This window comes from Ambystoma mexicanum, chromosome 2p (genome assembly GCF_040938575.1).
Source record: "Ambystoma mexicanum isolate Mex_15411 chromosome 2p, UKY_AmexF1_1, whole genome shotgun sequence".
Taxonomy (NCBI): domain Eukaryota; kingdom Metazoa; phylum Chordata; class Amphibia; order Caudata; family Ambystomatidae; genus Ambystoma; species Ambystoma mexicanum.
In genome coordinates, this window is record NC_090923.1 from 672558587 (window position 1) to 672571846 (window position 13260).

Here is a 13260-nt window from a genome sequence, read left to right on the forward strand (position 1 = left end):
AACTGGATCTAAAAGTGTATCTGCTTCCTTAGCGTTGCCTCTTATTGCACTTACCTTCTATCCTTATTGCTTTAACGTTCGCTTATTTCTGTGGTCGATCCTTATGTGCGCGAAATCGCATGGCCTGATAACTGTTGATCTTACCTTCTTCCTTTCCCTAATGAGTCGCGGTCACGTGATGGATTACATCACGTGATTGCTAATCCTCCATTTTGGTTTCGGAACAATGCAGTGCTTCTTGCTGCTGCATGAACCCTTTATTATAGATGCGTAGTAATGCATCTAAATGGCTTTATGGTGTTTTTTTTCTGTCTTTTAATTATTTCTCCCTATGCTTACTGTTGTGCGAATGCGTGATCACTTAATATTGTGTATCACGTGATCGCACCATCTTTGAAACATAGCTTCAGTGGATCTGTACTCCCGTAAACATTGGTGCAATGTCCTCTTTAAAGAGTTCCCTTGATCTTGAGCAATGCGGAACATTTTATTTATAGTGTGCATGAAACGCTCCATCTCTCCGTTGGCACGCGGCCAGACCGGTGTTATCTTGCAATGCGTGATCCCACACTCATCTAAGAATTTGGCAAAGCACTCCCCTTGGAACGGGAGTCCATTGTCCGAACAGATGATCCTTGGAAAACCGTGCGTTGCAAAAATCTTTTCCATCACCTGCGCCACCTGTTCAAACACAGTGGACTCCACCAGTTCAACTTCCGGATACCTGGACCACTACTCAATCATTACAAGAAAGTGTGTCCCTCGGCCTGTGGAGCTGAAGTCTGTGTGTACTACATCCCATAACTAGGCGCTGCAAGGCATGGATTAGATTCATGGTTGTCTATTGGCAGATGCTGCAGACGGGCACCACACGCTGGACGTGGTCTTCCGCCGCAATTTGTTCGGTGCTCTCTATGCCCTCATTCTGCCTGGGATGTATTGAGAGGTAGTCTGCAGGGCTGTGTGTACACCACCTGTACTCCGTATTCCAGCAGTGTAAGCATCCACTGCTCAATTCTCAGGGGTAGCTTTGATGACAAGCCCGCCATGAATGGCAACAGTAGCGTTTGCCCAGGATGTAAATTCGGAAGTGACGGCACCCCCACAGGACCGCCAGCGCTTCCCTTTCAATTTGGAAATACTGTTGTTCTGTGCTGGACAGGGCCTTGCTTGCGTATGCCACCGGTCTCACGTGTCCTTGCGAGTCTAGTTGTGACAGGACTACCCCCAATCCCACCGGACTGACATCTATCACGATTTCAGACTCCTTCTGTGCATCAAAAAAAGCCATGGTTTTGTTTCCAGTGAGTGCCTGCTTGATTGTTTCAAACGCCTCTTGCTCTCTCTGGGTCCACTCCCAAGCCTTGTCCTTCCTGGTGAGTAATAGTCGGAGGGGTTCAGATATGGTCACAAGATTCGGGATGACAGGCCCACAATATGTGACCATTTCACAGAAAGCTTCTGATTTCTGACGCACTTCCTGGTGAACTCGCTTCTTGAATGTCTTGAACTTTACATTGGTGGGGCGATATGCCACCTTCATGAAAAATGAACCCAAGAACTCGCCGTCGCAAGAATTCACATTTCTCCCTGTGTAGGGTGATGCCCAGTTGTTGAATTCTTTCCATAGTTTTTTCTAGTCTACTCATGTGTTCTTCCTACAAAGCTGCAAAAACAAGTATGTCATCACTCAGATTGATGACACCCTCTAACCCCACCAAGGCCCCTCGAATCACGTTCTGAAACACCTCAGCCACTGAGGATACCGCGAAGCTGAGGCGCTTGTACTGATATACGCCTCGGTGGGTTGTGACTTTCCACCTGAGAGTCTCCTTCTTCCTCGCTCATGGTTCTCTGGCTTTCCAACATTACACGTGTTTGAACGCACAGGCACCTCCCCACATGTGCAGGCTGCATTTCCCACGTGCCAGAGTGCACACGCACCTATGTGTATGCACAGGGCGCAACTCAAACAAGTTCCAGTTCCAGTATGATTTAGGATGCTGCTCTCCCAAACTCCTAATTCCAGTCACCACCAGACTGGTGCAGTCTGCATATCTCCAGGTACCGTTTGCCCTGTGGCGCATGCTATGGTGGGTGCAAAGATTATCCCTTGGGCACACAAGCACTCTATGTGGGAGCCACTGCCACCGGTTCTCTCTAGGCTTGACTACTGCAATAGCCTCTTCCTCAACCTGCCTCTTTCCTCCCTTCAACCTCTCCAACTAATCCAGATAGGACTGCAAGACTTTTCTTTGGACCAGGGACCCCATCTCTCCAGCCCTACAGTCTCTCCACTGGCTCCTGGTGCTGCTAGGATCAAATTCAATAGCCTTTGCATCATCAACAAGACTGTCTGGGGCCTGGGACCTCTCTACACCCAGCGTTCTCTTCTGGCTCCAACTCTCTACAGGTCAAAGTTTTTCCAAGTAGAGAGTGGGCGGTAGATCCCTTTCGTTGGCTGGCGCATCCCTCTGGAACAGCCTCCCTCCCCCCTCAGACTTGAGACAGATCTTAAATTCTGGAAACTTCTCAAGACCTTCCTTTTCTCCTCTTCCTTCCCTCTCCCGTGCTAAACTCTTCATCTGCCGCTGCGACTGGGGCCTGGTCCCTACAGAGTTATACAGGGAAGACACCTCTCCCACCAGTCCCCTCCAGCATCCTTTGCCAGCACTTGCCCTCGGGCACTCTTCCCCGGACTATCCCAACTTAGTCCTCCCTGTCCACGGGACTCTTCCTCCCCTCCTCCCTCTTTACCCTGGCACTTGCCGCCTTGGCCCGACCAGCACTTCCCCGCCACCACCTGCAGGGATACCTCACTTCTGCACTTCACTTCTCCCTCTACCCCCACCCCCCTGCACTTATCACCTTGTCATGCACTTGGGTATCATACCAAAATAACAAACAAAAAAAACGAATGCACGTTTAATGCGCTTTCGGCAGTAAACGAAAATTATGAATTCCCATTATACTGTACAAGGGGAGCGGGGATAACAGGGGTATTCCCAGCTCCCCTTGCATAGTATAATGGGTTCGGGGGTTGCGGAGGAGTCCCCTGCATAAATTGAATGTAAAGCGGGGGACAAATGAAGAAAATCCCAAAAGCTTGAGTTTCAAAATGCGAACAAGTCGGCTTCGCAATTTTGTAACTCAAGCTTTTAGGATTCGTTTTTTTAACGTAGATCCATGCACTTGCACTCTAGGATTGTCACAAGGCCAATATAACGTTTTTTTGCTGTATGTATTTTTGTGATGTACTATATCCCCTCCCCCCCCCATCTTGTCTTGTGGTGCCTGGATACATCTGTGTATAGGCGCCATGCAAATGTCCAATAAATAAATCAAGAAGGGAACATATAGCAAGCAGATACTTCATATAATTAAATATGAATTTACAAATAGACAAGGGAATAACAGATAACCACATACCAACAATAATGGTTATACAGAATTGATTACTACGTAAGAAGAGAATGGGAAATACATCAAATTGCATTCCTATCAAACATCAATAGATATACATTTCAGAGAATTAATTATGAATCTTTTCATAAAATAAAATGTAATCTATATAATCATGGCATTTACAGTAATATTTAAAGTACACTTTCTCCAATAGTGACTAGTAATCTTTTGGAATTTGAACATAGTTGCAGCACGAAAACCGATTGAGTCGGATGAAAATGCTCAACAAACAATGGCTAAAGGGGTGAATAGAATAAAAAGAAGTTTGAAACAAAGATAAATCGCATGCAGATTTAGGTAAGCTAAATCTCAAAAATATGTATAACAAATAATTTCCCATTGTTGCCCAAAGAGTGTCGTAAGCAGGTTGTTTAAATACCCTACATAGGTAAAAAGGATTAATAATACCAAAACCAGGAGACAAAGATCTCAAGTATCCAACAACAGGAGCAAAATAGGGAAGCTCATTTTGGCGTTACAAATAGTGAACCAATCGTGGCATACTCAAGAAATTATTAATGGACTAGCTTTTCTTGCATAACCAATAAATTGCTATTGGCGCGATAATGAATTTACAAATGCAGAAAGCCTAGTTAGTAGCGTAAACGAGACATGGATACAGGCATACATTCAACACAATCACTTTGGTACTTCCTTTTGAAGAAGCATCTGGAAATTAACAATTTGCAAATTTGAATAGTGTCTCTTTTTTTATACTTACTGGTGATTCAATGGAAAACATTAATTGGCAGCTGTCATCCATGTTTTATGATTAATTGTATTACTTTTCTTTTGTCTCTTTTCCCCAAATCAATGCATGTTTCAAGACTTTTCTAGTGCACATACATGGAGAATATTTCTTATATATGGTTGGAAATTGTTAGGGTAGTTTGTGGGCCGGCAGAGCCGCACCAGAGGTCCGCAGAGGTGCGCAGACCTCTGGTTCATGGAAGGCCCTGACTCCTTCCCTTGTCCCAAAGAAGTCGAGGTCCACACAAGGAGCAAGCTTTTCTGCTGTTTGTTAGCACAAACCACAGGGATCATCTACATGGAGTACTCCAGGCAAATCACACATACTCTGGCTCGCAGGCCGGTTTTGCAGGAAAATGACGTTGTTATTTGCGTCACTCAGCGAGTACCGGCCCTGAACCTAACGCCACACAGGATTGGCTCCCTGAGTGGTGGGTCCAGTATGGGGACATATAGTGCACAATATTAGTGGAGGCCGCTGGGCCAGGTGGTGTGCTCGGATCATTCCTAAAAATGGTTACTCTGGAAGTGATACATTAGCCATCCCGGTGATTGGCTAGTGAATCCCACCACCTGCCCCTAGCACCAAGTGTTCTGATTGGCCAGGCCGCAGGCCCCCAAGCCTGGGACAAACTTTGTTCCCAACCCGCAAGACATCTGGCCATGGATAATGTGTATCACCAATGTGTGACTATGTGACAGTGAGTAACAATGGTGTGGGTATACTGCTGTCAGGTCTTGGCATCACATCAGCTTTGGCCGAGTCACATGTGAGGCCACCGTGTGTGAGGCTGAATTACTTCGATTTGCTTTGTTTTTTGCATGGACGAGTCCCTGCTGGGACCGATATCACCTTGGCTCGTGTGTGTGGAATGTCATTTGCAACATCGTGGCATTGGCTGCCATTGCATCTGCCATGGCGGTTCTGCTTGCGCAGCATCTCGCTGCTTAAGGTTTCTGTGAGATGATCCTGGCTTGCTGGATTTTCCTGAGGCCTGCTGTGGCTCTGAATAGGTGTTCTGCATAATGTCCATAGGTTAGAATAAGACATGGTCGGTCAGGTCCTTCGAGTGCTCCTGTCCTTCCATAGGGTTAATAGCAAGTAGCATCTGCAAGCATGTACCTGATCTCTTCTGGCATCTTGCGTTTCTGCAGTGCTGTAGTGGCCTAAGTTGCAAAATAATAAACGTGCAGACAGTATATATATGTTACCGTCCTCTATCTCATAGAACTGTAACCATGTATTCTTTGTGTAGTTTGATGTGTGAATGTCCCGAATGTGCGGAGTGTGTGCTTCCTGTCTAACGTAGCTATGTCGTCATGACGTCTCTAGCGGTTTGCAGCATGGCTTTTGTGGTGTTGTTAGTCGATTCTGTCCATGTAGTCTTCTCTAGCTCGGTCTTGCCTCTCCTCACACACTTTGGGTAGGGTTTGTACCACTGCAGACTTGTATGGTCGGCTGACCGGGTATCTTTCGTGGTGCATGCCAATGGTAGGAGAAGTGGGGATTGGTGCAAACTCATACGGTCGGTTGTCGTTTTGTCGTGGATACTTCTTCCGGTTGGGTGGTCCATCGGGAGGGAAGGTATGTTCAGATTTTCCCTCTTCAAAATCATGTGTTGTAAAAATAGGAATGTGCTGTATAACATCGGCTGAAAGGAGTTCTGTAGGAAGTAGGAATAGGCAGTAGGTATTGGCAACTATTATAAGTGTTATGGATTTCAAGTATTATCAAAGATTTTACTAATTAAGTTAAACAATTTCAATAATCAGGGAGGGGGGATTGTTACAGACATGTTTGGTCCAAATGTTGTTGATAATGATATGCAATAAAAATACGTTTTAAAAAAACTTTAAAAAACAATGCTCTTTTGGTTAATTATTATTCATGAAATTAACAAATTTTACAGTGCATTGGACTAAAACCTCTTCGGCAGCGAAGTTGACTAACCTATATCATTATCATAAATGGAGTACCTAGTGGGTAATAAGCCTAGAGGTATTATTTGCAGTGGGCAACATTAATCATTAACCTTATTTTTCACGTCGAAGTGAAGGGCGTTAGGCACGTCTCTCTCTTAACAAAGTTGGAAACATTAGCACTCGCTCGCAAGCCTTTTAAAATGTCACTCTCTCGATTTTATTAACGTGTTGACAGTAACCTTGCGAGAGCCTCCGGAGTGTGGATTTACTACTAAGGTTAGTCTTTGATCATTTTGAGGGAGGCAGGTAAAGAGACCCCTAGGAGAAAATTGCCTTACATGCGCTCTTTGGAACTGGCCAAAATGACAGCGCTTAAAAGCCGAAATGCGTGATTTGGATGAAGTTCGGCTGTTCGAAAATTCTGAGCGGCCGCAAAGTTTGACCAAATCACGCATTCGGTGCCAGGGGAGGCGGGAGTGTCCCCCACACCCTTGCTCACTATATTGTGAGCAGAGGTTGCGGGGGGGTGGGGGGGTCCGGTGGGGGGGTCCCCCACAGACATCCCAAAAAAACAAAACGACCTTGCAGCACCGGTTCTCCATCTTGGAAGTGAAAGGGAACATGTGTTGCAGGGACACAAGGTAAGTAAGGGTGGGGGGGTGTGGTGGGGTTGCTGGTGTGGGTGTGGCGGAGGTGTGGTGGGGGTGCGGGTGGGGGCTGGGGCCAAGCTGTAAATGTTCAGGGGGGAAAAGACCAGAGATTATTTCGGAAAAAAAATCTTTGATCTTTTTTCCATTGAACATTTGGATCGCAGGCTTTCAACCCGATCCTGGTCTTTCTGTACCTAGTTAAACTTAGTCTGGCTGCAAGTTTTAATATAACCCCTTATTAGAGAAAATGTGCATCTTTGTCCTGCTTTTTTACTTAAGCAATATTATAACTATTTGCTTATGATTTGGTATAAGTGACCCTTTTTTCACAGGTTAACATTATTTTGTCTATTGAAGGGATTCCTGTGATATTCTCTACCACTTCAGCTGAAAGAGCATTTAAGTGTTCCCAGGCATGGCTCATTGAACACGCATGCAAGGACTGCACTCACTGTCTCATGGGAACCTCTAAGTCCGCTGTAGCCAATGCCTGGATGCCCAACACGCTGCACCGGAATGCAGCCACTCCATCTCAGTAACAAGCTACATCTGGCTCACCGGATATTTTGGAGTGCACCTGCTCTTGCCAGGATAGTGAATGGTGAGGGATCAGAGAAGTCTTAGTCCAAAACAACTAGAGGGCCGCAGCTTGCAGACCCAACCTGATCCAGAGAGCTCTGGACCCTCAGCATAATGGCATAGAGACTCTAGCCCCTACTGTACCGGCCGCTTTCCTATAGACTGGCTGCAAGTAGGGGGGATTCGATAGCTAAACATGCTTTGAATCCACTGCTGTGTGGTAGTCAATCGTTCCTAAAATCCAGAGGGGAGCATGTATGTCACACAAGGAAAGAGCCCAGCAACCATTCCTGGCAATGCCTCCTCTTAAATGTGCGGCCCTGTTGCCTTCCATGCAATCTAATGTCCAGGCTCATATGCCCCTTTTTGCCAGGCAGCATCTCTTCAGGGAAGATTAGATCAGGATTCTGCTCCTAGTGACTGGGCTCGTGCCTGCCTCATGCCCACTTCTAGTGTTGTAGTGGAGAAGGCAGGTGAGGTTGTGAGTCGGATGGTTGGTTAAGACAGAGGAGCAAATGTCATACATGGAACAGAATCTGTGATACCTCTAACGTATTTCCTCATGTCAGTAACTCATAGTCACAAGATTAAAAGGGGAATGCAGAACAAGAAGTAAAATTCATGAGAGGGTTTAGTGCCTGTACCTCTGAGAATGACATTAGAGAAGTGTGGCAGAGCACACGCCAGACAGACGCTGGCAAGTCACAATTCCAGCTGGCGACACAACAGATTCAGGAATACTGCTGCAGGGGGCTTTACGGGTACAAAACAGTATTTGAGATCACAAGAATTAGTAACCTGAGAGCTAAAGAGGGTCCTAATGGCAGCCTAAAGCGCATTCAGCATTTCGCATGGCACCAGGCGACAATGGCACAGCAGGTAATTAGATCAGTGCAAGAAATAATTGTGACATTCCTTGATGGAAGGTATGGGTGACGTCTTGGGTCGAGTCCGGGGATAAGGATATTGCGACTACCATCATAGGTCCAGGTGTCTCGCTCATGCGAATAGCTGAAGAAACCAGACTAGGGTGAGGTGGACCTGAAAGGCTAATTGCGGGATCAACAAAGAAGTTAAATAACTGAAACCATGTAAGCCAACCTGCCAATGTGAGCCCGTCTGCCAATGTGAAGCAGTCTACCAATGTGAACCAGCCTGCCAATGTGAATCAGCCTGCCAATGTGAATCAGCCTGCCACTGTGAACCAGCCTGCCACTGTGAACCAGCCCACCAATATGAACCAGCCTACCAATGTGTACCAGCCTGCCAATGTGAACCAGCCTGCCAATGTGAATCCACCTGCCAATGTGAACGAGCCTGCCAATGTGAATCAGCCTACCAATGTGAATCAGCCTGCCAATGTGAACCAGCCCGCCACTGTGAACCAGCCCGCCAATGTGAACCAGCCTACCAATGTGTACCAGCCTGCCAATGTGAATCAGCCTGCCAATGTGAACCAGCCTGCCAATGTGAACCCGCCTGCCAATGTGAAGCAGTCTGCCATTGTGAACCAGCCTGCCAATGTGAACCAGCCTGCCAATGTGTACCAGCCTGCCAATGTGAACCCGCCTGCCAATGTGAACCCGCCTGCCAATGTGAACCAGTCTGCCATTGTGAACCAGCCTGCCAATGTGAACCAGCCTGCCACTGTGTACCAGCCTGCCAATGTGAATCAGCCTGCCAATGTGAACCAGCTTGCCAATGTGAACCCACCTGCCAATGTGAACCAGTCTGCCAATGTGAACCAGCCTGCCAATGTGAAACTACCTGCCAATGTGAACCAGCCTGCCATTGTGAACCAGCCTACCCATGTGAACCAGCCTACCAATGTGAATCAGCCTGCCAATGTGTACCAGCCTGCCAATGTGAACCAGCCTGCCAATGTGAACCCGCCTGCCAATGTGAACCAGTCTGCCATTGAGAACCAGCCTACCAATGTGAACCAGCCTGCCAATGTGTACCAGCCTGCCAATGTGAACCAGCCTGCCAATGTGAATCCACCTGCCAATGTGAACGAGCCTGCCAATGTGAATCAGCCTACCAATGTGAACCAGCCTGCCAATGTGAACCAGCCCGCCACTGTGAACCAGCCCGCCAATGTGAACAAGCCTACCAATGTGTACCAGCCTGCCAATGTGAACCAGCCTGCCAATGTGAACCCACCTGCCAATGTGAACCAGCCTGCCATTGTGAACCAGCCTACCAATGTGAACCAGCCTGCCAATATGTACCAGCCTGCCAATGTGAACCCGCCTGCCAATGTGAACCCGCCTGCCAATGTGAACCAGTCTGACATTGTGAACCAGCCTGCCAATGTGAACCAGCCTGCCACTGTGAACCAGCCTGCCAATGTGAATCAGCCTGCCACTGTGAACCAGCCTGCCACTGTGAACCAGCCCGCCAATATGAACCAGCCTACCAATGTGTACCAGCCTGCCAATGTGAACCAGCCTGCCAATGTGAATCCACCTGCCAATGTGAACGAGCCTGCCAATGTGAATCAGCCTACCAATGTGAATCAGCCTGCCAATGTGAACCAGCCCGCCACTGTGAACCAGCCCGCCAATGTGAACCAGCCTACCAATGTGTACCAGCCTGCCAATGTGAATCAGCCTGCCAATGTGAACCAGCCTGCCAATGTGAACCCACCTGCCAATGTGAAGCAGCCTGCCATTGTGAACCAGCCTACCAATGTGAACCAGCCTGCCAATGTGTACCAGCCTGCCAATGTGAACCCGCCTGCCAATGTGAACCCGCCTGCCAATGTGAACCAGTCTGCCATTGTGAACCAGCCTGCCAATGTGAACCAGCCTGCCACTGTGTACCAGCCTGCCAATGTGAACCAGCCTGCCAATGTGAAGCAGCCTGCCAATGTGAACCCACCTGCCAATGTGAACCAGCCTGCCAATGTGAACCAGCCTGCCAATGTGAAACTACCTGCCAATGTGAACCAGCCTGCCATTGTGAACCAGCCTACCCATGTGAACCAGCCTACCAATGTGAATCAGCCTGCCAATGTGTACCAGCCTGCCAATGTGAACCCGCCTGCCAATGTTAACCCGCCTGCCAATGTGAACCAGTCTGCCATTGAGAACCAGCCTACCAATGTGAACCAGCCTGCCAATGTGTACCAGCCTGCCAATGTGAACCAGCCTGCCAATGTGAATCCACCTGCCAATGTGAAGAAGCCTGCCAATGTGAATCAGCCTACCAATGTGAATCAGCCTGCCAATGTGAACCAGCCCGCCACTGTGAACCAGCCCGCCAATGTGAACCAGCCTACCAATGTGTACCAGCCTGCCAATGTGAACCAGCCTGCCAATGTGAACCCGCCTGCCAATGTGAACCAGTCTGCCATTGTGAACCAGCCTACCAATGTGAACCAGCCTGCCAATGTGTACCAGCCTGCCAATGTGAACCAGCCTGCCAATGTGAACCCGCCTGCCAATGTGAACCAGTCTGCCATTGTGAACCAGCCTGCCAATGTGAACCAGCCTGCCACTGTGTACCAGCCTGCCAATGTGAATCAGCCTGCCAATGTGAACCAGCCTGCCAATGTGAACCCGCCTGCCAATGTGTACCAGTCTGCCAATGTGAACCAGCCTGCCAATGTGAACCCACCTGCCAATGTGAACCAGTCTGCCATTGAGAACCAGCCTACCAATGTGAACCAGCCTGCCAATGTGAACCAGCCTGCCAATGTGTACCAGCCTGCCAATGTGAATCAGCCTGCCAATGTGAACCAGCCCGCCACTGTGAACCAGCCTACCAATGTGTACCAGCCTGCCAATGTGAACCAGCCTGCCAATGTGAACCCACCTGCCAATGTGAACCAGTCTGCCATTGTGAACCAGCCTACCAATGTGAACCAGCCTGCCAATGTGAACCTGCCTGCCAATGTGAACCCGCCTGCCAATGTGAACCAGTCTGCCATTGTGAACCAGCCTGCCAATGTGAACCAGCCTGCCACTGTGTACCAGCCTGCCAATGTGAATCAGCCTGCCAATGTGAACCAGCCTGCCAATGTGAACCCGCCTGCCAATGTGTACCAGTCTGCCAATGTGAACCAGCCTGCCAATGTGAACCCACCTGCCAATGTGAACCAGTCTGCCATTGAGAACCAGCCTACCAATGTGAACCAGCCTGCCAATGTGTACCAGCCTGCCAATGTGAATCAGCCTGCCAATGTGAACCCACCTGCCAATGTGAACCAGTCTGCCATTGTGAACCAGCCTGCTAATGTGAACCAGCCTGCCAATGTGTACCAGCCTGCCAATATGAACCAGCCTGCCAATGTGAACCTGCCTGCCAATGTGAACCAGCCTGCCATTGTGAACCAGCCTACCAATGTGAACCAGCCAGTCAATGTGAACCAGTCTGCCAATGTGAACCAGCCTGCCAATGTAAACCTACCTGCCAATGTGAACCAGTCTGCCATTGTGAACCAGCCTACCAATGTGAACCAGCCTGCCAATGTGTACCAGCCTGCCAATGTGAATCAGCCTGCCAATGTGAACCCGCCTGCCAATGTGAACCAGTCTGCTAATGTGAACCAGCCTGCCAATGTGAACCCGCCTGCCAATGTGAACCAGCCTACCAATGTGAACCAGCCTGCCAATGTGTACCAGCCTGCCAATGTGAATCAGCCTGCCAATGTGAACCAGCCTGCCAATGTGAACCCACCTGCCAATGTGAACCAGTCTGCCAATGTGAACCAGCCTGCCAATGTGAACCCACCTGCCAATGTGAACCAGTCTGCCATTGTGAACCAGCCTACCAATGTGAACCAGCCTGCCAATGTGTACCAGCCTGCCAATGTGAACCAGCCTGCCAATGTGAACCCACCTGCCAATGTGAACCAGCCTGCTAATGTGAACCAGCCTGCCAATGTGAACCCACCTGCCAATGTGAACCAGTCTGCCATTGTGAACCAGCCTACCAATGTGAACCAGCCTGCCAATGTGTACCAGCATGCCAATGTGAACCCGCCTGCCAATGTGAACCAGTCTGCCATTGTGAACCAGCCTACCAATGTGAACCAGCCTACCAATGTGAACCAGCCTGCCAATGTGTACCAGCCTGCCATGTGAATCAGCCTGCCAATGTGAACCAGCCTGCCAATGTGAACCCACCTGCCAATGTGAACCAGTCTGCCATTGTGAACCAGCCTACCAATGTGAACCAGCCTGCCAATGTGAACCAGTCTGCCAATTTGAACCAGCCTGCCAATGTGAACCTACCTGCCAATGTGAACCAGTCTGCCATTGTGAACCAGCCTACCAATGTGAACCAGCCTACCAATGTGAACCAGCCTGCCAATGTGTACCAGCCTGCCAATGTGAACCAGCCTGCCAATGTGAACCCACCTGCCAATGTGAACCAGTCTGCCAATGTGAACCAGCCTGCCAATGTGAACCCACCTGTCAATGTGAACCAGTCTGCCATTGTGAGCCAGCCTACCAATGTGAACCAGCCTACCAATGTGTACCAGCCTGCCAATGTGAACCAGCCTGCCAATGTGAACCCACCTGCCAATGTGAACCAGTCTGCCATTGTGAACCAGCCTGCCAATGTGAACCAGCCTGCCAATGTGAATCAGCCTGCCAATGTGAACCAGCCTGCCAATGTGAAACCACTGTGTCTGAGACGCTACTCTAAAAGTAGGACTCTAGATTTCTGAGATCAGTCTTCGCACTGTTCTTCCCTGCATGCTGTTTCCAAGCCATTGCTTTCCTTCTTCTGCTGGGCATGATTACAGGCAAACTGTGTGCAACTGCAGACTCTAGAACGCAGGTGGGCACTAACTATTCTGGCCCCCATGCCAAGTCCAGAGCTTTTCATGCATCTGCATGGCAAGAGACACAGGAGCCCTTCAACACATTTTTCAAAGTAA

General features: G+C 48.8%; 1 protein-coding gene across 1 annotated transcript in view; it reads left to right on the forward strand.

The window, feature by feature from the left end:
• The window catches only part of LOC138567782 (putative uncharacterized protein DDB_G0271606), a 167739-nt gene extending 154692 nt beyond the window's left edge, over positions 1–13047 (forward strand). The window contains exons 5-6 of the mRNA XM_069646274.1: positions 8501–12418; positions 12463–13047. Coding sequence (XP_069502375.1) covers positions 8501–12418; positions 12463–13047 — 4503 coding nt within the window. The remainder of the gene's footprint in view (positions 1–8500; positions 12419–12462) is intronic.
• Positions 13048–13260: the final 213 nt, after the last annotated feature.